Genomic DNA, 25,415 nt, shown 5'->3' with positions numbered 1-25,415 from the left:
AAAGGAGTTACAACTTAGGTCCACACAAAAACTTGTACACAGATGTTTACAGCAGCCTTCTTCATAATTGCCAAAACTTGGAAGCAACCAAGATATCCATCAGTAGGTGAATGGATAAATAAACTGTGGTACATGCAGACAATGGAATATTACTCAGCGCTGAAAAAGAAATGAGGTATCATGCCATGAAAAGATATGAGGAAACTTAAATTCATATAAGTAAGTAAAAGGAAGCCAACCTGAAAAGGCAACATACTATATGATTCCAAATACAGTGCATGATATTCTGAAAAAGGCAAAACTCTGGAGACAGTAAAAAAAAATCAGTGGTTGTCAGGGGTTAGGAGGAAAGGAGGAATGAATAGGGGGAGAACAGAGGACTTTTAGGGCAGTTAAATTATTCTATATGATAGTATAATGGTAGATATGTATCATTATACATCTGTTTGAGCCCACAAAATATACACCAGGATGGAACCCTAACATAAACTATGAAATTTGGATGATAATGATATGTCAGTGTAGGTTCATCAATTGTAACAAATGTACCATTCCAGTGGGCGATGTTGATAATGGTAGAGGCATCAGTGGGGACAGAGGGAATATGGGAAATCTCTCTATCTTCTGCTCAATTTTGCTATGAACTTAAAACTGCTCTAGAAAATAATCTATCAAAAAATACTCAATCTCAAAGAAGAAAAAGATGAAAAAGAAAAGGGAACAAAGAACAGATGAGACAAATAGAAAACAATAAGATGATATATTTAAACCCAGCCATATCAATTATCGTATCAAATATAGTCTAAACAACCCAATTAAAAGGCAGAGATTGTTAGATTGAATAAAAAGCCAACTATATGCTGCCTACAAGAATCTCACTTTAAATATAAAGACAGAAATGGATTAAAAATAAAAGAATAGAAAAAAGATATACCATGCTTACACTAATAAAAAGAGAGCTGGAGAGGGTATAGTAATATCAGACAAAGTAGAATTCAGAGCAAAGAATATTACTAGGGATAAAGAGGGTTACTTCATAATGATGAATATAATACAGTGAATACAATGAACACAATAGCTCTAAACATTCATAAAACTTTTTAGAGAGTTTTTAAATGCATGAAGCAAAGTTAATAGAACTCTAAGGAGAAATGAAGTCCACAATTATATTGGGAAGTCACGACATACCTCTCTCAGTAATTTGTAGAACAAGTAGACAGAAAAATCAGTAAGTTTGGGGACTTCCCTGGTGGCGCAGTGCTTAAGAATCCTCCTGCCGATGCAGGGGACACAGGTTCGATCCCTGGTCCCGGAAGACTCCCCCATGCCGTGGGGCAACTAAGCCCGTACACCACAACTACTGAGCCTGTGCACTAGAGCCTGCAAGTCACAACTGCTGAGCCCACGTGCTGCAGCTACTGAAACCTGTGCACCCAGAGCCCTTGGTCCACTACAAGAGAAGCCACCGCAATGAGAAGCCTGTGCAACGCAATGAAGAGTAGCCCCACCTTGCCACAACTAGAGAAAAAGCCCGTGTGCAGCAACGAAGACCCAACACAGCCAAAAAAAAAAAAATTAGTAAGTTTGTAGAAGTCTCAAATAACACTATGAATTAACTTTACCTAGCTGATATTTATAAAATACTCTGCCCAACCACAGTAGACTAGACTATACATTATTTCTAAGTATGCAAGGGACGTATAGCAAGATAGACCATATTCTGAGCCATTACATACATCTCAATAAATTTTAAAGGATCTGAGTCATATAAAGTATGTTTTTGACCACAGTAGAATTATTATATTTTATTATTTTATTATAATAAAATCAATAAGAAAAAGATATCTGGAAAACTCCAAATATTTGGAAACTAGATGACACACTTATAAATAACCCATGGATCAAACACAAAATCAAAAGAGAAAGTAGATAATTTTTTTTTTTTTTTTTTTGCGGTACGCGGGCCTCTCACTGTGTGACCTCTCCCGTTGCGTAGCACAGGCTCCGGATGCGCAGGCTCAGCGGCCATGGCTCACGGGCCCAGCCGCTCCGCGGCATGTGGGATCCTCCCGGACTGGGGCACGAACCTGTGTCCCCTGCATCAGCAGGCGGACTCCCAACCACTGCGCCACCAGGGAAGCCCGAAAATATTTTATTTAATTAAAATGGAAGTATATATTATCAAAATTTGTGAGACATAGCTAATGCAGTACTTAGAGAGGAAAATACCTGTGTTAGAAAAGAAAAAGGTCTCGGGACTTCCCTGGCGGTTCAGTGGTTAAGACTCCATGTTTCCACTGCAGGGGCAGGGGTTTGATCCCTGATTGGGGAACTAAGGTCTCACATGCCATGTGGTGCGGCCAAAAAGAAAAAGATAAAGAAAAAGGTCTTAAATCAATGACCTCAGCTTCCAACTTCAACTAGAATAAGAAGAGCAAATTAAACATAAACAGAAGTATGAAATAATAAAGATCAGAGTGGAAGTCAATAAAATGGAAAAACAATAGAGAAAAAAATCAGTGAAACGTAAAGGTGGTTCATTGAGAAAGAAGATTAATAAGAGAAGACACAAGTTGCCACTAATATCAGAAATTAGAGAGGTGGCATCAGATATTAAAAGGATTATCGGGGAATATTATGAACATTGCACTAAATTTGACAATTTAGATTAAATGGAAAATTCCTTGAGAGACATAAATTACCAAAGTTCACTCAAGAAGAAATAGCTCCATATACCTGGTAGTTTTATAGTATTAAAGAAGTTGAACCTTTATTTAAAAATCTTACCGTCATGTTCAGATTATTTTAAAACTCTCAAACCTCAATAATAAGAAAACAAACAACCCAATTTTTTTAATTGGCAAAAGATTTGAACACACATTTTACAAAAGAAGATATACAAACAGCAAATAAGCATACAAAAGTATGGGGACTTCCCTGGTGGCGCAGTGGTTAACAATCACCTGCCAATGCAGGGGACATGGGTTTGAACCCTGGTCCCTTCCACATGCCGTGGAGAAACTAAGCCTGCGTGCCACAACTATCGAAGCCCGCACGCCTAGAGCCCGTGCTCTGCAACAAGAGAAGCCACCGCAATGAGAAGCCCAGGCACCGCAACGAAGAGTAGCCCCCACTCACTGCAACTAGAGAAAGCCCACGCGCAGCAATGAAGACCCAATGCAGCCCCAAAATATAATTAATTAATTTTTAAAAACATACAAAAATATGCTCAACATTATTAGTCATTAGGGAAGTGCAAATCAAAACCACAATGAAATAATATTTCACACCTACTTGTAATAAAAAGACTGACCATACCAGGTGTTGGCAAGGCTGTGCAGGAACTGGAACTCTTATACCCTCTTTGTAGGAATAAAAAATGATACAACCACTTTGGAGAACAGTTTTGCAGTTTCTTAAAAAGTTAAATATACACCTGTCTCACGACCTCGACATTCTACTTCTAGGTATTTACCCAAGAGAAATGAAAGCATATACCACACAAAAATGTATACACCAATGTTCATGGCACATCTACCATATTTGTAATAGCCAAAAACTGGAAACAACCCAGTGTCAACAGGTAAAAGAATAAATACACTGCAGCATATCCATTCAGTGGAATACTACTCAGCAATAAAAGGAGTGAACTGTTGATACACACAGTAGGATGGATGAATCTCTAAATAATCATGCTGAATGAAAAAACCTGGAAATACAAGAGTACATACTGCTTGACTGAATTTATAACAATTCTATAAAATGCCAATTACTCTGTAGTTACAGATCAGTGGTTGCTTGAAGATGGGAGGCATAGGAGTTGGAGGGAGTGGAGGAGTTATGAAGGACAGAAGAAACTTTTGAGGGTGATGGATATGCTGGTTATCTTGATGGTTTCACAAGTATATACATTTGCCAGAACTTATCAAATTGTACATTTTATAAAGATGCAATTCATTATATGTATGCAAGCTATATCTCAATAAAGTTGCTATAAAAATTATAGACACTGTTTCTGAGAGACACCTCTTCTGCCTCTCTCCCTCTCCTACTTCTGTTTGCCTGATCAGATGGGGAGGTTTGGGTACCTAGTCACCCAAGGATCACAGCATCTCATGGATTTGCCCACTCTCCTCTGCTTTGTAGCAGTGAAGCCCCTATAAATACTCCCTTCACCACACTGTTTTTTCATGGCTGCATGTACCTTCTAGGAAGCACCTTCCTAGGAATGCATCTGCCGTTCCTTTCAGCTGGCTCACTGCAAACACTCTTGCTGGTTTCCCTTCAGCTCGGTAAGCTGCTGCCCACAACTTGAGCGAATAGGTAAAAGCTAATACCCATTGTATCATTACCCGTGGATGCTGTAACAAATTACCACAAATTTGGTAGCTTAAAAACAAAAGAAATTTATTATCTCAGAGTTCTGGAGTCCAGAAGTCTGAAATCAAGGTGTTTGCAGGGCCACACTCCCTCCAAAGGCTCTAGAGGAGAATCCTTCCTTACCCCTTCCAGCTCTGGTGGCCCCAGATGTTCCTTGACTTGTGGCCACATGACTCCAGTCTCTGCCTCCATCTTCATGGCCATTCCCCTTTGTCTCTCAAGTCTCCCTCTGCCTTTCTCTTACAAGGACACCTGTCATTGGATTTAGGGCCCTCTCTAAATCCACAATGATCTTATCTTGAGATCCTTAATTACATCTGCAAGGACCCTTTGCACATTCACAGGTACTAGTGGTTAAGACTTGGACATATCTTTTGGGGGGCTACTATTCAATTCACTACAGCTATCTATATCTTCAAATTTCTAGGGATAGGTCAAGGGTAAGGCATGTGGCATTATCATAGGACCTGAGATACATGGGCAGGATCTACAAGTGTTTCGGCCTGTGAAGTCCTTTTGCTTGGGCCTCTGTGATATCCCAGTGAGATCTGAAAAGGAAATGATCTGACCTCCTTTGCCCCACTGTATTGCTATGGTGATGACCCATAGCCTCAGGGCCATTCACAGCCCAGTAAATTTGGCAGATGGCTGGCTAGTCTTATGCAGTAGTCACAGGGCTTGGAAGGAAGGAACATTTATTGAATCCCTAATCTGTGCCAAGATTTCCACTTTAATCTCTACAAAAATCCTGAGGTAGGTTGTAGATTTCCCATTTTATAGATGAAGAAACTGGTTAGGGAACTTTTCTAATTTGCCCAGAATCACGCAGTCAGTAAATGGCAAGGCTAGGATTTATAATGAGTTCTCCTGGATCCGAAGCCTAGTAACATTTTTGCCATATAGGACTCGATCACAAGCCCAGGGAATATAAGTGACCAAACCCATACTTCCCTACTCAAGATCATTCCCGTTTCCCTCAGAAAATGGCCATTTAGTGATTAGTAACTTGTTAGTGGCACACGACTGGCACCCAGTGGCTATAGCTAAAAACTACAAGATGAATGATAGGTCCAATTCTTTTACCTCTGCACCAGTCCCTCAGTTTCCATTTCTAAACAGGTAAAGTAGAATAGCTGACCTCTTGAGTAACATTGAATAAAACCACCTATGGCTATTATATAGTTTATGGAGAAATGAAAGAAATGAGAGAATATTTAGGGTTTTATAGAATATATTCATGGAAAGGTCGTGCCAAGAGTGGAGATATTAAGCCTTGGTGTTGGAACAGAGGACAGTGGGCCATGAAGACAAGATAGTAGTCCTGGACTTACTGTCACATTTGAGTGTAGGGACTAAAAACTTAAACCCAGAGTAAGCAGGAGCAGTAGCATGGAGGCAGCTTCCTAAGGAAAGGTATTGTTTCGCAGGTGGTAGACCAGAATGAAATGTCTCATAGAGTGTTAAACTCAAGGAGGTCTATCCTGAGGATAGGGCTCTCTCATCTGGGGGACCTGATGAGAATGGAAGGTGTGCAAGGCTCTCCTAGGACTCAGAGATTTATATCTGAATGTAGGTATTTCCTTGGGTAAAGGTTTGTCTATTACATGAGACTTACTAGGCTGGAGTGAAGTAAAAGAATAAGCTTTTTCTTAAAGAAGAAAAAAGATGTTTGGAAATTTTCCTAATGCTGTTTCTTTTTTCACACCTTTAGGGCCATCTTTACCTCTTCTATGTTTCTTGGAATATAATTACTTAGAAACTGAAACTTGCCTTGTTAAACAACATATGATAGAATACATTTTTTTTGTTATAATTCACATACCATAAAATTTACCACTGTAAATTTACAATTCAGTGGTTTTAAGTATATTCACTGTGGTTTGCAGCCATCACCAGTAAATTCCAGAACATCTCCATCACGCCAAAGAAAAAAACCTTGTACCTAATCTGCAGTCAGTCCCAATTCTCCTATCTCCTGTCCCCTGGCAACCACTAATTTACTTTTCCTCTCAGTGGATTTGCCTATACTGGATATTTCATATAAATGGAATCATACAATAAGTGGATTTTTGTGTCTGGCTTCTTTCACTTAGCATAATGTTTTCAAGGTTCATCCATGTTGTAACAGGTAACAGTACATTCCTTTTTTATGGTTGAGTAATAGTCCATTGTATGGATATACACCACATTTTTTAATCCATCCATCAGTTGATAGACATGTTATTTCCACTTTTTGGCTATTATGAATAATGCTGATGTAAACATTTTTGTGTGTGTGGACATATGTTTGTCATTCTCTTTGGTGTATAGCTAGGGGCAGAATTGCTGGGTCATATGGTAACTCAAACTGTTTTCCAAACTGGCTGCATTATTTTACTTTCCCACCAGCACTGTGTAATGGTTCCAATTTTTCCATATCCTCATCCACAGTTGTTATTATCTATTATTATTACTACCATCCCAGTGGGTATAAAGTGGTATCTCATAGTGGCTTTGATTTGCATATCCCTAATGAATAATTATGTTGAGCATCTTTTCATGTGCTTATTGGCCATTTATATCTCTTCTTTGGAGAAATGTCTATTCAAATTCTTTGTCAAACCCATTTTTTTATTGGGTTGTTATTTTAAAGTTGAACTATGAGTTCTTTATTCTGGATACAAGTCCCTTATCAGATATGATTTCCAAATATTTTCTCCCATTCTTGTGGGTTGACTTTTCACTTTCAAGTGTCCCTTGAAGCACAAAAGTTTTTAATTTTGATGAAGAGGATATCTATTTTTATATACTTGTATTGAAAAACAAGGAACTGGGAGGATTGGGTTCTGACCTTTGTTTCTCTGTCCAAATTGAACCAAATAGCAGGGCTTTGAAAGCTACACAAGACTACAAAATGTGCCCTGTGGCTTCCCATGTTTGACCTCAGTCAGTCATTTGTTGAGCACTTACCGTGTGCAAGGCACTATGCTAGCTGTAAAAGAGATACAGGCATGATGAACCTTACAATGAATTTAAGATGTAGGAAATGGACATAAATACATAAATTGATGAAAAGGGGCATGCAATGCATACTTAAAAGAGCCCAAGGAATGGAGCAGACAGTACATGAGTGACCAGAGTTCAGAAAAGCTAGGAAATGCCCGGAATGGCTGGAGTGAACTGCAAAGCCTCCAAAAGAAGAAGGAAGTCTTAAAAGTTGGGGGCTGGGCAGGGGGTTCACATGAGCCAGGAGGAAGTAATAGGGGGTTCCAGGTGAAGGAGGAAAGCCCTGTGAGGTCAACAAAGCCACCAGGCACGTGATCTCACTGGGGCTTGTTCATGCTTCTGCAAAACTCACTTAGGACTTCTAATTTTTTAAGCAGCTGCTCCCAGAGAAAAATAATGCAGAGCAGAGCACAGAGGATGCACATGAGAACAGCAGCCTGGAGCTCCTTGCAGGTAAGGTTTCATCCAGCTTTTCAGGTGAGCCCTGGATCAAAGCTGGGAAGTCAAAGATGTGACTTCAAACCTTCAGACAGCACCTTACACCACAGCAACGTTCTGGGCTTTGGTTGTGGCTCCCACCACCACTCTGGGTATTCTGGGGCAGCAGGAGGCATTCCCTTCCAAAAGCTGCTACGATAGGACTAGAAATTTCTCAGTTTGTGCAGTTAGATAGCTGCATATGATGGGGCAGGGCCCTGAATTCAGTTGGTTCCTTCATGTTTTCATCATTATAGTGTTGCTACTGTGGCCGTCCTTAGTTCTGGTTACTACTGTGTTTGGGGCTCCGGAGTCTGCTCCTGGTTGCAGACACCACCTCAACCTTGATAAATGTTATGGGGAGGTGTCAGTGTGTGTAATGTGACGGTGATTATATTGTCTTTTCCCCTCCCTCCAACACTTAAACAGCCTTCAGGGCCTGCAGTAGCAGGTGTGTATGTCTGAAAATAATCATAGCCGCTGGTGCTTGAACTGGTATGGTGCAGGTGCCAGGCACTAGTCCGAGATTTGAAAGTGTATTAACGCTCTTAATTCTCAAAACAGTACTATGGTACTATTATTATCCTCATTCTACAGATGTGGAAACAGAGGCCCAGAGATGTCAATAAACTTACCTGAGGTCACACAGCTAGTAAACGACAGAGCCAGAATTCAAACCCAGGCAGTCTGGCTCTGGTCTATCTCTAACAGAGCCAGGCTGGTGGGGATGCACTGTCGGACCTAACAATGCCTGGGCTTGAGGGAATTTGGGGACTGCTTTCAGCAGCGTGCTTTGTTGGTAAAATTCCTCTCTCCAGGGTAACAGCTACAACATACTGCATGGCGTCTGTGCTTAGGCCTAAGATGTGTTTCTGAATCATTCTGTCAATTAAACTGTATTTTAAATGTTGTGGGGGCTGTTCCTCCCAAAAAGAACCCTGCAGCAAAGGCTGGTACAAAGCCAAGAATCTATAATTTAGATTTGGAGATTTAGAAGAATGGAAGTGTATCATATAGCACAATTCAGCATTCACCACATACGATTCACTATTTATGTAGTGAAAAGACAAAAGAATAAGTACTTTCCTTAGAAGAAAAAAATTAACATTTAATTCAGCACCTTCTGTGGACCCAGGGAGATGCTAGGCTCTTCCAGTGACCACTCTCACGGTGACCCTTTGGGGTGGGTAGCATTGGCCCCCTCTCACAAGAGACAACCCAGGTTCAGAGATAGGATAGAGCACTTAGCAGGAGGAGGATCTGAACTCCTGCTGCCTCTATAGCTCATGCTTTCTCTACAATGCAACATAAGCCTTAAAATCTAGGTGTTTATGATCTGGTGGACCGCCCCCTAGAAGAGTGTTTGAGCTGCTCTGCCTTACAGAGCTGCAACTCTAGTTGCCGTCAGTCCTATGTTCCACATGGGCAGCTACACTGAAGAAAATCACTAAGTGTGTGATGCCACTGTACACCTGTGGTCCATTCCCTGAGGAGCCTTCAGTTTGTCAATTCTTTCCATTGTCTTCCTGGCCTTCTCCTCAGTGGCCACTCCATCCTTTTTTTTTTTTTTTTTTTTGTGGTACGAGGGCCTCTCACCGTTGTGGCCTCTCCCGCTGCGGAGCAGAGGCTCCGGACGCACAGGCTCAGCGGCCATGGCTCACGGGCCCAGCCGCTCCGTGGCATGTGGGATCCTCCCGGACCGGGGCACGAACCCGTGTCCCCTGCATCGGCAGGCGGACTCTCAACCACTGCGCCACCAGGGAAGCCCGCCACTCCATTCTTTTAAAAAACTACCAAGCCTCGTCCTCCTGATTTAGCCTCCTACTTCACTTACTAATCTCTTTTTTCAGTAAACTCACCCAGTTTGTACTCCCCCCACTGCCAGAACCTTATCAGCATAGGGACTCACCCCCTCCAGGCTAAGGGGTGGCATTATCCTTACTGCTTTCATGGTAGCACGTTATCATCTCTGCACCTTCAACTTCTTTTCTGAGTTCCTTTCCCTCAGGAGGTCCATCTTCAAAAGGATATCTCCCATGATCTTGAACTTCTCCCACCTGTCTCTCTCCATCATATCTCAATCAAGGTTCTCAAAAAAGCAAGCTACACTGTTTCCCTCTCTTTCTTTCATTCTCTCCCTAACCCAGGGCACCTGCCTTCCCTGTGGCCTCTGAACTGCAAAGTCTCTTGTTTGGGAAGGCCTCTTAATTACCAAACTGATGACTGTGCATTCATCTTTATCACACCTGGACTATTTGCAGAGCTTGGCACTGTGAGACTATGACTCATCAGGTTCTCCCCATCTCTTCTCTCTTCGACTAGCTTCCTCTGGCCACCCCCAAATAGTGCTCATACTGCAGTCCCTCCCTAGCTGCTCTCTTCCATCCCAGGCGTTGACCCCTGCCTCTGGGCAGAAGACTCCTCAGCTGGTATGACCATTCCAGGTCTCTCCTGAGTGTTAGGTGGGAGATATATCTGCTCACTAGGCTGCTACATATGGCGGTCCCACTGGTACCTCAATTTCCTTTCTCCTGATATCTTGCCCTCTGCACACACACCCAAAATCAGCTCTTCTTTCTTCAGTCTCTGTCATGACTACTAGCACAACCTATCCAGTTTTTCACATCTGAAACCTGAGACTCGTTTGAGATGCCCCCCATTCTAATGTTTCATATCCAGTGTACTACCAAGGCTTGTCAATTCGGCCTTATGAATACTTCTGACTCCTCCATCCCCGCTGCCTTCACTTCTTCTGGGCTCTTGAGGTCTTCCCTCCTCTAAGCTGACTCTAAGCCACACCTTTGACGAATGATGACTTTTCTGAAATACAAAATTAACAATATATCTCCAGTGTTTAAAAACTCTTCACTGCCTTCCTATTTCCTACAGATAAAAATCCATTTCTTAGCCTTCTCTGATTCCCACTAACCCATTCAGATTCATCTCCTTGGACCCCCCCCTACACTTTGCATTTTGTGTGGGATACTGTTTAATGCCTTTGGGTGTTTGCTTAACCCTTTCAGCCTGTTAATCCTTTCCTCTGCCTTGTCAGTCTGGTGTATTACTCTTCATCCTTCAAAACCCATCATCTCAGACATTTCCTCAAGGAAACATTTTTCACTTACAGAGATGGTTAACAGCTTCTTTGTTTTACCCCTGGACTTTGTACACACTTCTGCATCGTTCCTAGCATCTGTGAGCTTCACCCAGGGAACAGCTCATTGATCTACATTCCTAGGACGTGCTCAGGAAGAACCTGTAGATCCAAACTTACTTTAAGTTTGCACTGCCTAAGCAGCGTGCCCAACAAAGGGGGAGAGAGGTGAGGCCGGCTTTCTGGCAGGGGAATCACAGTTTGGCAGGGAGGGAGGAGCTGGATGGTGCAGACTCCACGAGGAATCTGTGTGAAGTGACCAAGTGGGCGCAAGCCCCAAGTGAGGGCTTGGTTCAATCCCAGATGCCTCTTCCCAGGCCCAGCTCAGTGGCTACAGAGAGACCCCGAAGCCATTGTGCAGCCTCAGCCTGACCCTGAAGACCCGGAGCTGCCGGGTTTTGATCCGGACAGGACCAGATGAAAGGGTCCTGAGGTGGGAGGGCTAAGAGAGCCGGACTCCAGCTCCTCCCTTTCTCCCAGGTTTCCCCCAAGGGTCGTCCTAGCACAGGACATGGGAGCGGGCTTGTTTTCTCCTAGGGACCAGCGGGCAAGTAGAAAACAAGAGTCTCAAAAGAGGCAGCCTCTGCCAAGGAGTGGAGGAGACGCGGGCTTTCCGCTCCCCTCGGGCCCTGAACCCGTCAGAGGCCGCCTTGGGCCGCGCGGAACCCACCGCGGCTCCCCTGACCCCTAGCAGAAACAGGACGGGCCCCAGGAGCGGCCTGGAGGTAACCGGGCTAAGGCCGCGCAGGGGAGGGAGCGGAGGGAGGGCGGGGACCCGGCCGCTGCCAAGGGGTCCTCACCCCGGGCCCCCTTTCCTCCCGCAGGACGCGCTGTGGCTGCAGGAAATCTCCAATCTGTCCGAGTGGCTAAGTCCCGGCTCTGCGTCCTGAATCGGGCCCCCTCCCGCCGCCTCCACGTCTGCCCCGCCGCTGCCGGGGCCGCATGTTGTCTGTAGTTCAATAAACCTACTCTGCGCGCGCAGTTTCTACTTCAGTGTCGGGGAGGAGTCGGGGGCGGGGCTGGAGCCCGAGCCGCCGGGTGACGTCACCACGCTTCCGGCCGGAGCGGGCCTGGCAGCGGCGGGACCGCGTCACTGGGGCGCGCCGCGGGTCCGGGCGCGATGGCGGCGCTGGGCGGGGACGGGCTTCGCCTGCTGTCGGTGTCGCGGCCGGAGCGGCAGCCCGAGTCGGCGGCTCTGGGCGGTCCAGGCCCCGGTTTGTGCTGCTGGGTGTCCGTGTTCTCTTGTCTCAGCCTCGCCTGCTCCTATGTGGGCAGCCTCTACGTCTGGAAGAGCGAGCTGCCCAGGTGCGGGGGCTGCGCGCGCGCGCGCGCGCGCGCGCGCGCAGCCAAAACCCGCGCCTCCACGAGGCGGGGCTATGGGCGGAGCTTGGGCGAACAGAGGGTGGGGCCGCGCTGTCAGGAGGTGGTTGTGGTCCCCTTGAATTTACTGCCTCCTTCATAGGGACCATCCTGCCGTAATCAAGCGGCGCTTCACCAGTGTCCTGGTAGTGTCAAGTCTCTCGCCCCTCTGCGTGCTACTCTGGAGGGAACTTACAGGCATCCAGGTGCGAAGGAGGCGGGGCAGAGGGCAGCGGGCGAGAGGTCTCAGGGCTCATTGGGGGAGGAAGCAAGACTGATGCCCCCTTTCCTGTGGCTCAGCCAGGCACATCCCTGCTCACCCTGATGGGATTCAGGCTGGAGGGCATTTTTCCAGCAGCGCTGCTGCCCCTGCTGCTGACCATGGTGAGTGCTCTTGCTTTATTTTTCCTTCTCTGCTCTTTGTTATTAGCGTGACGCTTCTTTACGTGGCCTTTTATTCTAATCCTGATTGTATCCAGCTTTTGACTGATGGGAGACAAGAATTGTGAGATGGCTCAGGGCCCTCGGGTATGCATCTATGGAAGCTTGAAGTCTCATGAAGCCATGTCTGGGCAAGGGCAGTGGATTATGGTTTGAAACTTTCCTTTGATCGCTCCTGTTTTTCTGCCCCCAGATCCTTTTCCTGGGCCCACTGATGCAGCTCTCTATGGATTGCCCCTGTGACCTGGCAGATAGGTTGAAGGTTGTCCTAGGTGAGTCCTCAGGGCCAAGGAAAAAAGTAGGTACAGGCAGTCCAGGACAATGAGGTAAGGGGATCAGTGTGCTTATGGTGGGTCCTGGACATGAGACATGAGATGTTCTGTTTCCTCATCAGTAAAGCGGGAGCACATATCCGGTGGTCTCAAAAAGTTAGTTCCTGATGTCCAGTGAGGCCTGTAGGGACCCCAGGCAGTACTTGTCGTGGACAAGAAAGCATTGTCCGTTACTTCCCTTAACCTTTGGTTTCCCGAACTAGAGCTGGTTTTGGGCAAGTTTTGATGTTTCCAGAGTTTACAGTCAGGACACCTTGCCTCAGCTACTAATGCCTTCCCTTTCGGTCCCCTTGAGACGCTGTTTTATACTAGGTCCGATAAGAAAATTTGACCCTTTCCTGTTCTCACAAGTATTTATGCCTAAGCTGAGTTTGGCCAGGGGGAGGTTGTGGCAGAGGGGCCCTTGGGGCCTCTAGGGTCATTTTGTTCAATAGCTAGTCACTCATTGCTTGCCCTGAATCCCCTCCCTAGCCCCTCGCTCCTGGGCCCGCTGCCTCACAGACATGCGCTGGCTGCGGAACCAAGTGATCGCCCCCCTGACAGAGGAGCTGGTGTTCCGGGCCTGCATGCTGCCCATGTTAGCACCGTGCACAGGCCTGGGCCCTGCTGTGTTCACCTGCCCACTCTTCTTTGGAGTTGGTGAGTTTGTCCAGCCTGGTCCTACTGAAATGTTCCTGGCATGGGAACCAAGAATGGGGTTTGGGGCAAGGGCAGGGCCTATAGGGCAGGCTGGGAGGAATGTGATGTGGTTCTCATCTTCCTCAGCCCATTTTCACCACATTTTTGAGCAGCTTCGTTTCCGCCAGAGCAGTGTGGGGAGCATCTTCTTGTCTGCAGGTGAGTCCTAGAGAGCTTGCCTGGGGCAGTCCTGGGTTGGGTGTGTGAGGGTGTCCCTGATAAGTCACTCTGGAGGAAGAATGGGGAACAGAGGGCTGCAGTATTGGAGGGGCCGCTGACCATGGGAGTTGGGGTGTAGAGAACAGCCTAGGTACTGGGGCAGGCAGCCACTGCCCCCAGGGGAAGGGGTTGTCTCTGGCTGATGGGTGTGCAGTGCTGGGGCAGGAAGGGCATGCAGGTGTGGTCACTCGAGGCCTCCCCGTCTCCAGCGTTCCAGTTCTCCTACACAGCTGTCTTCGGTGCCTACACTGCTTTCCTCTTCATTCGCACAGGTTGGTCCTCAGTCTCTCGGGTCCCCTGGGGCTCAAGGGCCCACAGGAGTGGGTGGGAGAATGGGAATCTGTGTCTGTTCTAGGAGCGACAAGTTTCTTCTACCGCAGTCCTTGAGACAGGCTGAGCCTGGGCCCTCGGCCTGCTGTGGTTTGAGAGCTGGCAGGAAGCACAGGCTGTGGTGTGTGGGTGGATGGGTGGGGCAGTGATCTCCTGTTTCAGGGGATGAAGGGTCTTAGCCCTGGAAGGGCCCGGGGAGGTGGTGGGGCTGCTCCATGAGCTACTCTGTCTCCCCTCCCCAGGACACCTGATTGGGCCGGTTCTCTGCCACTCCTTCTGCAATTACATGGGCTTTCCTGCCGTATGTGCGGCCCTGGAGCATCCGCAGAGGCGGCTCCTGCTGGCAGGCTATGCCCTGGGTGTGGGATTCTTCCTGCTTCTGCTCCAGCCCCTCACGGACCCTAAGCTCTACGGCAGCCTTCCCCTTTGTGTGCTTTTGGAGCGGGCAGGGGACTCAGAGGCTCCCCTGTGTTCCTGACCCACGCTCCTGTACACACTCCTATGAACTCTCATGGGCTTCCCAGCCCCTCCCCATCAAGGGGTACTGCAGGGGAGGAGCTGGCTGGGGTCCCCGAGAACTCAGGAATTTTTGTAGGGGATTGAAGCCAGAGCTAGTTGAATCCCAGGGACCAAGAGAAAGGAGTAGATATCCAAAGGATGTGGCCCCTCCTGAAAGGGGTTTGAGGAGCAGCCAGGAGTGAGGGGACAAGGGGCGGGTCCCAGGAGCCGTGCACTCCCTTCCTCACTTTGGACTGTTGCTTCTCTGAGCTGCTCTGTCCCCCCTGCCTCTGAAAAGCTGCTCGGGGGTGGAATTTACAAAAACCCTCCCCCCACCTTCCCAGGGTTTTCTCATTGTCTTTTTGCATCAGGACTTTGTATTGGGATATTAAAGAGATTTAACTTGGGTAACATGGCCTTGGACCTTTGGGAATTAGTCTCTTTGGGGTCTTGGGAATATGCCCCTCACCTGGTCCTGGCTACCTTGAACACTAACCTCTAGGCAGGGAAGCCTGGTAGGCATAGTTCCCTGAAGTACCAGACAGGATGGGAGCCTGTGGTTGCCCTGGGTCTGCAGCTTTCTCCTTCCTGAGCAAGGCCCCAAGTCCTAGCACAGGTGGGCCTGGGACTAGGTACCAGGTGTGGGCCCAGCTCATCCTGGGACCTGTGCCTATCTACCAGGATCAGAGTAGAACCCAGGGCCTTGACCCCAGTGACGGAGCCTCCAGCCTCTGAGAGGGTGGGGGAGTCCACTATGGGCCTTCCACCAGGACCTCCCCGAAGTCTACCAGCCTCACATTACACAAGAGGAAATAAGTGTAAACTGGAAGTTCAGTCACCTGGGAGGCTTCTTTGGCTCTCTCCACCTCAGACCTCTGCCACCGTGCCAGTCGTTTGGTCTCTGGAGGAACCCAGAACAAAGGTCCAGCAAGCATAAGCAACCCTGCCAAGCAACACTGTAACTCAGGGTTCTTTCTAGAACTTGGTAGTGTTTTACCTGCTCTTCATCGTGTTTTTGGAATGGTTCTTATAGTCTCATTCCGCTGCCCCTAGGACACCCCCCCACTTTTTTTTAAACATTCTTAATGTTATCCCTTTAGGTCCCATTCCAGACTCAAGGAGATTGTCCCAAGTCCCCTTCCCTGAGGCTGGTTGTCGAAGGAAAGGAAACCGCTGTGCAGTCACTCCCCAGAGCTCCCGCAGGTTGGCTGTGGCTAAACTGGATCTAAAAGGGCATCGTGACAGTCACATACCTACCTCCCTGGAGAGCTTTCCTCTCCCCCAGCCTGTGTAGCAGCTGTCAGGGAAGCCAAGGAATTGAGTACAGGCTGGTTTTAGAGGGTACATTTGGGATCTGGGAGTCGAGAGAGGCGGCGGCCCAGGACCACACCAAAGGTTAGGTGTAGTACCCTGAGAGCACTAGGCTGGCAGGGTGCTGGGATGTACTTCCTGCCTGGTCCCCTGAGGGTCAGGGGATCTGGGCTCTGTCCCTCCTCTTCCTTATGCTCCTGCTCAGGAACTGCCCAGGATCCCCCTGCCTTTCTCTTTACTCACCATCCTTACCTCCCCTGTGCGGTGGGCAGCGGTGCAGTGACATGGGCAGGATTGCTGTCCCACCCCACAGGTGAGGGAACTGCAGGGAAGAATTGGGATTCTCCCGAGGGCTGATTTGGGGGTCAGGGGGTCAGGCAGGATTAGATCCTGGGACTCAGTCCAGTGCTTCTAACCTCCCACCAAAATCCACACCCAGAGGTTCCCACACCCAAGGGTCTCGTCTGCCTCTAGAAAGTGGTGTCTGTTTGCATCTAGTTCTGGATAGGGTGGTGGGTTGGTCCCAGCTTAGAAAATAAAGCAGTGTAGTTGAGAAGCAAGTCCACCAGCAGCCTGGGTTTGAACTCTCTCTGCCTCTTAACTAGCTGTCAGTCAGGTCCTGGACAAGTTATTTAACCTGCCTATGACTCCATTTCTGTGTCTATAAAATGGGTGAAAATGTTAACAGGTGTTGAGTTAATAGGTGTTAAGTGCTTGGAACAACCCCTTCCCCAGCCCAAGCTCTCAGTGACAACTAGATTATCCTATTTGGCGTGTGTATACAATAGGCACTTAGTAGTGACGTAAAACCAGGGCCACTGTTGTCATCCTCACTACCCTCCTAGGAGGAAGATACAACTGACTGCCCCCCTGCCCAGGGGGGAGTCCAAGAGGCAGCCCTGCCCCTCTGCCGTGTGGCACTAGGGTGGGGTGGGCTGCACAGGACCCAGAATGGAGGGAAGGGGAAAGCCAGTTTTATTGAGTGAAGTTCTCAGACCTGGGACTTAGGTTTCCCCTGCAGGAGGCAGGGCCCCTAAGTCTGCTTCCCTAGGTCCCAGGCCTGCCTGCACCCCCACCTGTAGTCTCCAGCAGGGGGGGACCCTTATTTGGCAAGGGATGAATATGTGAGCGACTGTCCACCGGCAGGAAAAGGACAGAGGGCAGGAGGAAAGGCATGGGCCACCACAGGCAGTGTCTCTCCTGCCACAAACAACTGAGGACAGGAGCTCCAGGGCCCGCCCTTCCTGCCCTCGGGCACTGGCTGGCCTGGGCCTGCCCTGGCAGCGCAGCACCTTGAAGGCTTGGGGTGGGGATGGCCAGGCTGCCAGTCTGGGGCAAGATCACTCAATCTCCAGGATGAGGTCGTCACCCTCCAGTGTCATGTCTGTAGTCACGTGGACCTTGCGGACAGTGCCCTCCACGGGCGAAGTCACTACAGTCTCCATCTTCATGGCACTGAGCACACACAGAGGCTGGCCCTTGGTCACCTTGTCCCCTGCTGCCACCTTGATGTCTATCACCTTCCCAGGCATGGGTGCCCCAATCTGGCCCTTCACATCCTTCAGGGCCTTGGGGTGGAAGTGCATCTCCTGCAGACAGGGGAGAGGACGTGAGACACCAGGCCCTGCCCATCCCCACCGCCTGGCTGGCCCTGTGGGGGGGGCTGTACCTTCATGGCCTGAGTATCCTTGACCAGAATGGATCGCAGCTGTCCATTGAGCTCGAAGAAGACCTGCCTCTGGCCGGCCCGGTTCAGGTCACTTATGGCCAGGGCTTTGATGTGCAGCGTCTTGCCTCGCTCCAGCTCCACCTGCAGGGAAGGTGTGGAGGCTCAGAGCTGGGATGGGGGCAGGTGCGGGGAGGGCAACCCCCTGACCCAATCCCAGGCAAGTCCCCCCTCTCTGGGTCTCAGCTCCTCCCTTGTAAAGGCCTAGCTCCCCGGTCTCTTAAGGGTACTTTGTGAACCCATAGCTCACGAGGCCCAGTGACGGCCAAGCCAAAGCCTGGCACTCTAGATGTGCTGGGGTCCTTAGGGATAGCAGGAGTGCTGGGGTGGAGTGCAGATGGGTGCCAGAGCCACTGACCTCAAACTCCTCTGCAATTTTGGGTCCCTGCAGGAAGAGGCGGGTGTTGAGGCTGTCCAGGGGACCAAAGGTGGCAGTGAAGTCCTTGAAGTGGGCAAAGACGTCGGGGTACATGGCCGCTGAGAGTACATCCTCCGGGGTCACCTCCTCCCCATGCCGTTCTATCAGCCCCTTCTCCAGTGCCTGCAGATCCAGGGGAGGGAGGGAGGCTCCGGGCCGTCCCTCCACCCTTGGCAGGTCCTTTAGCACCTGGGGTGCAAAGCAGAGGGTCAGGCCTGATTCCTGGACTCCCCTCCGCCCCACCACATTGTGCTGGGCCTTCCTTACCTTGGAGCGAAGGGGCTCAGGGAACCCCCCGTGGGGGATGCCAATGTACCCCTGCAGGAACTCCACCACTGAGCGGGGGAAGGACAGCTCTTCTGCCTGAGCTTCGGCCTCTGCCCGGCTCAGCCCATTCTGCACCATAAACTGGGCCAGGTCCCCCACGATCTTGGAGGAGGGGGTTACCTGAGGAGAGGGGACCCCTGGGTTAGGGTGCCAGGCACCGTATAGAGGCCCAGAGGCGGGGGTAAGAGCACTGGGCCTGGCTCACCTTGATGAGGTCGCCCAGCATCTGGTTGGCCTCCACATAGGCCTTCTTGACCTCCTTGAACTTGGAGCCGAGCCCCATGCTATATGCTTGGAAGTGCAGGTTGGTGTACTGGCCCCCTGGGATCTCATTCTCATACACATCAGAGTTGCCAGACTTCATGGTGGCCGTGCAGTCGAAGGCCGCATACAGTCCCCGGGCCCCCTCCCAGTACTCACTGTAGTCAAACACACGGTCCAGGGGCACCCCTGCAGGGAGGCCAGAGGCGGAGAGGGCTTGGAAATGTGCTGAGCTTCCAGATGCTCCTCCCAGGACCCCAGGGCCAGGTCAGGCCACATCGCAGACGTGGCTGATGGAAGGCAAGACCAGGCCAGGCCGGAGCATCTGGATTCTAGGATATGCCCAGCTCTGCTGGGACTGGTGAGGGCTGCAGCTCTGAGAGGGGAATGGCCTTGGGCTGTGGCTGTTCCTACCTGTGTCCAGGGGAGTCCCTCGGGTACAGGCCACCAGGGCCCCCATGCTGGGCTGTGAAGTCATTCCAGACATGGAGTCAGCTGCCACGTCTACCACATCAGCGCCTGCGTGGGCACAGGCCAGCATGGCTGCCACGCCTGCCCCTGACGTGTCGTGGGTGTGGATGTGCAATGGGAGGTCAGGGAAGCGGTCTCGGAGGGAGGTGACCAGCATGGTGCAGGCCGTTGGCTTCAGCAGCCCTGCCATGTCCTAAGGGAAGAGGGGAGGAGAAAGAAAAACGGTGAGGAGGGGGCGTGACATGGGGGGGATGAGGGACATGGTGGGGAGACTCCTGGGGGTGGGCTGGGCCCAGGCACCTTGATGCACAGGATGTGGGTGCCAGCTCGCACCAGCTCTTCAGCCAGGCCCATGTAGTACTGCAGTGAATATTTGGTACGGCTGGGGTCGGCCACGTCACCCGTGTAGGAGATCGCGGCCTCCACCACACCACCAGCACTGCCCGCCGCCTCCATGCCCAGCAGCAGGTTGGGCAGGTAGTTGAGGGAGTCAAAGACCCGGAAGACATCCATGCCATTCTCCTTGGCTACCTCACAGAACCTGAGTGGGTAGGAGAGCTCAGGGGTTAGCGCCATCCCACTCCCTGCAGCACATCCTTTTCTGCCTCCTGGCCCACTTGAAGCCCCTGGGGAATAATATGTGACGGTTGGGTCTGGCAGGGGGCGTGGCACCCACAGAGCCAGGGGCACCACAGTATGTCCATAGTGTGGACAAGGCCTCTCCAGGGCAGCCTGGGCTGGGCAGGGTCGCCCCAGCAGCATCCGGCAAGGACCGGAGCTGTCCTGTGCTAGTCGCATGCAGTGCAGCTCAGTCTGCCCAAGTTCAAAGAATCTGCTGGGGATTCTGCTTTGCAAAGGAATGGCAGGCTGAGGGAAACAGTGTGGCCTGGGTTTCAGCCCCAGCTCTATACCACGTGGCCTGGGACAAGTCACCTGCCCTCCTGGGGCCTCCACTGGAAGCCCTCCCAGTTCTCTGACTGTAACTTGCAGCCCTTGCTGGGTACAGCTACCGAGAGACTTGGTTTCAAGCCCGCTGTGGGGAGCACAGGCCATTGCATTGTGGCCTGGCACCTGCTGGGCCACATCGTGCAGTGTCTGCCCACCCCACCCCAGGCTCACTTGAAAACCACATTGTCGGGGTAGTTGGTGTAGCCCACAGCATTGGCCCCCCGCAGCAGCATCTGGAACGGGATATTAGGGACGAGCTCCCGGAGCTCCTGCAGCCGCCGCCAAGGGCACTCGTACAGGAAGCGCATCGCAACATCAAATGTGGCTCCTGCACAGGGACCAAGAGGCCCAGGTCAACCCCGAAACGTCCTGGGGACCCCACCACGCCCTGCAGCTCTGCAGCCTGAGCCTCCGGCCCTACCACCAGGCCCTGCTCATCTTCAGCACCCCTCGCGTCCCAGCCACAATTCCTGCAGACTTTTTCCTTTGCTGATCTCTTGGGACAGCTCAGGTTTACTGTGTCCTCTCTGCATCCGCTTTCACAGCCCTCACCCCATACTCTCTGTGCTATAATTAACAGGCAGGCATCTCCTCCCTGACCCTGAGCTGCCTGGGTCTCAGCTCTGCGATCTCATGCCCAGCACCAGGACTGGCTAGAATGGGCACCAGTCACTATTTGCTAAACACATGAATGTCGTGCCTTGTTCCGTTCTCACTCGTTCCCTCAGTGTTAACATCTCTAGCTATTCCTAGAGAGCCCGAGTGGCCTGCCTGTACTGTGGATACCACATTCCTGCCATGCACTGTCCCACATCCCATCCCATCCCTCCTCCAGCCTACCTCCCCAGTTCTCTATGCTGAAGAGTTTGCTGAAGTTGTGGGCAACATAGGGGGAGATCTTTTTGAGATCGTGGGTTCGCACACGCGTGGCCAGCAGTGACTGGTGGGCGTCCCTGAAGGTCGTGTCCATCAGCAGCAGCCCCTGGTGGTTCCTCACCGCTCGAGCAAAGCCCTCGGGACCCTCCCGCAGCAGGATGTCTCTGAAACCAGCTGGGGGCAGGCCTAGGGCAGACTGGGGCGTTAGCACTCATCCTGCAGGGGGCAGCCTCCTCTTTGTCTCCCCTATGAGGTGGCAGAATGAATCTCACCTACCTATGGGCACCACAGGGACAATAGGGTCCGTGGGGCTGGGGCTGGCCTTGACGGGGATCGGGGTGGTTGGGCCGTTCACCATGACGTGTCCTGGGGAGAGAGTGGGCAGTGGGTCAGGGCAGGCTGGGCAGAGCCTGAGTTGAGGGCAGAGAGTTGCTGGGCTCGGGGATGGGGGGATTCCTCCAGGATCCCTGGTCTTCCAGCTGGCCCGTCCTCTCCAAAGCCAGGGCCTCCTGGGTCCAGGCAGTGGGGACCTAGTGACGGCCACATGGATGGGAAAGGGGGCCTCTAAGATCAGGAGCAAGGAAGGTGGGCGGGGTGGGAGGGTGAAGCAAAGGAAGAAGGTGCAGGACCAGACTGAGGACAGAGGCAGGGGCTGCTAGGAAGCTCTCTGGGCAGGGAGCCAGAAGCAAGGCATCTGGGAGGGGAGAGAAGGGCAGTCTCGGGGCCGGACCAAGGTAGTGCAGCAGCTTCTGGGCCCGGTTCTGTGCAGGCCGCAGCTGGAATAGCTCCGGGTTCTCATCGATGAACTGGGTGTCCACGGTGCCTGCCAGGAACTGCTGGTTGTTGAGCACGTTCTGCAGGAAGGGGATGTTGGTCTGCAGGACAGAGGCGGGTGGGAGGGTGTCACCGTGCAGCACAGACAGGGACAGGAGAGGCTAAAAGTGCCACTCTAGGCTAGCACAGCTGCCCAAGTTCCCCAGGGCACCATGCTGAGGCTGAAGCCTCCCTGCGGAGTGGCGTTCCCCCATCTCCTCACCAGACCCACCCCCGTTCTGGCAGAGTCCCCTAAGCCGTGAGGGGCCTGAGCCCGTCCTGCCCTCCTTGCTTGCCGTGGAGCATGTGCTGAGCCCCACCTCCTCCTTCCTCAGGGATCTGGAAATAAGCACCTCCTCCCACCCCACAGCCTAGATGGATTCGGCCTTCCCCACAGCGGTGCGGCATAAAGCAGTCCCCTCTGGCCCTGCTAGCTGCACCTCTTCAAAGAGGCTCCCGCCTCCAGCACCCTCCCCGCCACACACAGCACACGGCCATGCCCTGATAGTCTCCCTACGGCCCCTCCTTCCAGTTAAGGGGCCACCTTCCCAGCCTTCTCCTGCTAACAGCTCCCACCGGGATGTTCTCTCCCTGGGCTTCCAAGACATCTTGCTCCCCTCCTTCTCCCTGGTCCCCACTGGGGGCTCCTCCCACCCCTGCAGGATGGAGTTCTCAGGGCTGTCACTGGGCCTCTTCCCACACAGCACACTCTCTCTGGGTGGCCTTGTCCTGGGCCTCCAGCTCCAGACCCAAAGTGGAAATGCCTCCTGGGCATCTGTCCTTGTGTGTCCCTCACACAAGCTCATCAGGTCCAAAATCAGCTTCTCTCACCCAGTCCTCTGCCTTCTGCTGGGTGTCTCACCATCTACCCAGTTACCAAAACCTCCACTAAAATCACCCTCACCCCCCACTCCTGTGCCACTGGTCAAGCCAGACGACTCTACCACAGCCATCTCTAGACTCTGTGACCCCTGTCCTCAGGCCATGCCCTCTGCCGGGCTTCGTCATCATGGCCACCTCTAGCCACACCAATCTTGCCTTGTGCTCTCACACCTCCACACCTGCCTGGTAAGCTCTTTCTGGAAGTCTGAACTCGAAGACCACCTTTGTCCTCATCCCCCACCGTCATAGTGGAGCCGGATGCTCCCTTTCTAGGACTCCATGGGATCAGCTGTTGGAAAGTTCCTCCCTCAGCCTCATCATCTTTCGCTTGTCTGTATCCCTCACATGCCCGGGAGCATGGGTGCTGTCTGAGGGACCGGTGCCCACGTGCTTTGTGCACAAGGGCCCCCAGGTCTGCTCGTTAAACAGCTGGGTGACAGAATGACGCTAGGGCAGGGTAAAGTCCAACCTAGAGGCCACATGGGGGCCTGGGAGCCAGCGCTGAGAGATGCCCCATGACTGCAAGTGGAAGGGATTCCAGTGTACGTGTGCCTATGACCATATGGCTACAGCCTGGCTGTTACTTCAGAGAAGGCAGCTCCATGTGTCACCCATTCGTGATCTCTGGTGGCACCTTCAGTAGGGACTCCAGGCCCAGCATGAGCTGCTGGGCCCTGCTGCTACTGTGAGATCCTACCTGTTCCCCCAGGGCTCCTATCACCTGGAGGCCCGGAATGGGAAGGATGCCTCCCCAGCCAGCATCCCACTGGTGGCCACTGCAGAGTGGGGCCCAGCCGACATTGCCTCGTGCCTGTCTGGTGTGACCAGTTTGCCTGTCTGCCCCTGAGACTAGTCAATGCTCCTCTTAAAGAGATGGGAACATTTCACCTGCGCCAAGGCATGGCATTTGAGATGAAGAAACCAGTTAAACCATCTGAAGAACCTAGAGCCACCTAGGGGTGGGAAGGATCCTAAGAGGCCTCCCCTGTCCCACCCTGCATGTCCCTTTTGTAGACCCCTCCCCCTTTGTAATTTTCGGAGCCTCTGTCATCCCATCTGTACTCCATGGGGATAGCAACCAGGCCCATCTGGTTCCTGATGTACCCCAACTCCCTGCACAGAGTGGAACACGATGGATGCCAGTAAACACGTACGTTTAGAGTGAATGAAAACATTTTTGATGGGGAGAAGAGGAACAAGGGGATATCTAATGCCACTGAGCAAGAGTTGACCTGGGCTAGGATCCAGTGCCTTCATTTTACAAATGCAACAGCCGAGGCCGGGGGAGTGGCAACGGTAAGAATGGCTTCCAGCGGCCAGGTGGCTCAGCCCCTCACAGGCTGCTTCATTTCTTCTCCTCTCAGCCCTATGAAGCACGTAAAATTAATATTCTTTGGCATAGATAAGAAAATTGTCTCAGTGGTTAAAAAACTTGTCCAAGGTTACCTGGTGTACCAGGCAGGATTAGAGTTCCGTCTGTTTCCCTGAGGTAAGGGAAAGGATCTGAGTAGCCTGAGGACCAGGAAATACTTGGGGGAGGTGGTGACTTGCCTTGTTTCCCATCTGGGCAGCCACGACGAAAGACCAGAGTGCCCGACCTGGTTCTCAGCCCTCAGCGCTCCCACCCAAGCCCCGGATCTCGGAGGTAGAAAGCAGGGAACTCACGCCTCCGCCCCGCGCCCGCCACTAACACACACACCCCGGGAGCCCCTTCTCAGCTGATCCGTCTAAGCCGAGCTTGTCCCGGGCCACTCTTCCAGGGAAATGGCCCGGTAGGGGCAGAAGCTGGACGGAGGGGCCGCCGGCACAGCCAGGACCACTGACGCACAGCTTGAAACAGCGTGCCACCGCCGGCCAGCTGGGAACCGCGCCGCGCACACCAATTGGGTCGGAGGCGGAGACCGGTTGGCTCCGGAGCGCACCAGGCAGGGCGGGGAGCCCGGGAAAGAGGGAGGGGCCGGCAGCGGGGGCGGAGCACGGCGCCAGACCCAAGGCCGAGCCCTCTCGGCCCCACCCCGCGGGAGCCGTTCCTGGGGGGAGGGGGAGGCGACGCCCCAAACCCTCCCCTCCCCCCGCAAGGCCCGTGTCTGTTGGGGACCCTCCACGTGACTTGGCAATGCAGAACGGTTATGACCTTCAGCGTGTGTCTGTGAATGCAAGGGTCCCAGCAACAGTGCGGGTTTGCACCCGGCCCTGCCTGTGGGTGCGGGGACGTGTGGGTGTGTGGACATGCGTGGGTGTGTTCGGGAGGGTGCCCAGCGACATGTGACGAAGACTCTCTCGTCTCTGGGAGATGGTGAAGGGGCCCGCGGGCTGGCGCTTTGTCTGGCTGTCTGCAGAGTGACGGTTCGCGCAGCGGCAGCAGGCGCCAGTGCGGTGCAGGATGCAGGGGCGCCAGGGTGGCCGGGGGCGCGCGCGCCTGTGCCAGGGTGAGTGCACTGCGGCGGCGCCGGGGGGCTGCGCGGCGGGTCCGCGCCGGCCCGGGCCTCGGGCGTGACCAGGAGCCACCCGTGGGCTCTGCAGTGGCCG

General features: G+C 51.9%; 3 protein-coding genes across 17 annotated transcripts in view; 2 read left to right on the top strand and 1 right to left on the bottom strand.

Moving 5' to 3' along the window:
* TOP6BL (TOP6B like initiator of meiotic double strand breaks) overlaps positions 1-12,549 on the top strand; it is a 92,887-nt gene extending 80,338 nt beyond the window's left edge. The window contains exons 14-17 of the mRNA XM_079928656.1: positions 7,743-7,818; positions 11,534-11,721; positions 11,821-11,943; positions 12,459-12,549. Coding sequence (XP_079784782.1) covers positions 7,743-7,818; positions 11,534-11,721; positions 11,821-11,886 — 330 coding nt within the window. The 3' untranslated portion in view covers positions 11,887-11,943; positions 12,459-12,549. The remainder of the gene's footprint in view (positions 1-7,742; positions 7,819-11,533; positions 11,722-11,820; positions 11,944-12,458) is intronic.
* RCE1 (Ras converting CAAX endopeptidase 1) lies at positions 11,953-25,172 on the top strand. 6 transcript variants are annotated; one of them, XM_079928650.1, is made up of 8 exons: positions 11,953-12,301; positions 12,459-12,561; positions 12,656-12,739; positions 12,990-13,068; positions 13,600-13,767; positions 13,894-13,965; positions 14,235-14,297; positions 24,647-25,172. In XM_079928650.1, the coding sequence occupies exons 1-8, from the start codon at positions 12,117-12,119 to the stop codon at positions 25,153-25,155; spliced, it is 1,263 nt and encodes a 420-aa protein (XP_079784776.1). In that variant the 5' UTR covers positions 11,953-12,116; the 3' UTR covers positions 25,156-25,172. The 6 variants fall into 6 exon arrangements, with proteins under 6 accessions (XP_079784776.1, XP_079784779.1, XP_079784778.1 ...); XM_079928653.1 differs by lacking the exon at positions 24,647-25,172 and adding an exon at positions 14,598-15,282 and having other exon boundaries at positions 14,219-14,297; XM_079928652.1 differs by lacking the exon at positions 24,647-25,172 and adding an exon at positions 14,598-15,280.
* The window catches only part of PC (pyruvate carboxylase), a 106,811-nt gene continuing 98,378 nt past the window's right edge, over positions 16,983-25,415 (bottom strand). For 6 of the 10 annotated variants that reach the window (XM_079928641.1, XM_079928647.1, XM_079928648.1 and 3 more), the window contains 11 exons: positions 21,922-22,066; positions 21,468-21,557; positions 21,156-21,377; positions 20,487-20,643; positions 19,668-19,908; positions 19,311-19,560; positions 18,841-19,085; positions 18,576-18,755; positions 18,249-18,497; positions 17,834-17,974; positions 16,984-17,753 (listed from right to left, as the gene is read on the bottom strand). In XM_079928641.1, coding sequence (XP_079784767.1) covers positions 17,505-17,753; positions 17,834-17,974; positions 18,249-18,497; positions 18,576-18,755; positions 18,841-19,085; positions 19,311-19,560; positions 19,668-19,908; positions 20,487-20,643; positions 21,156-21,377; positions 21,468-21,557; positions 21,922-22,066 — 2,169 coding nt within the window. In that variant the 3' untranslated portion in view covers positions 16,984-17,504. Of the gene's footprint in view, positions 17,754-17,833; positions 17,975-18,248; positions 18,498-18,575; positions 18,756-18,840; positions 19,086-19,310; positions 19,561-19,667; positions 19,909-20,486; positions 20,644-21,155; positions 21,378-21,467; positions 21,558-21,921; positions 22,067-25,415 lie in introns of all 10 variants that reach the window. The other 4 variants (XM_079928644.1, XM_079928645.1, XM_079928640.1 and 1 more) reach the window with 1 other exon arrangement.

Source organism: Stenella coeruleoalba (genome assembly GCF_951394435.1).
Source record: "Stenella coeruleoalba genome assembly, chromosome: 8".
Lineage (NCBI taxonomy): Eukaryota > Metazoa > Chordata > Mammalia > Artiodactyla > Delphinidae > Stenella > Stenella coeruleoalba.
This window is presented reverse-complemented; position numbering and strand designations above follow the sequence as displayed.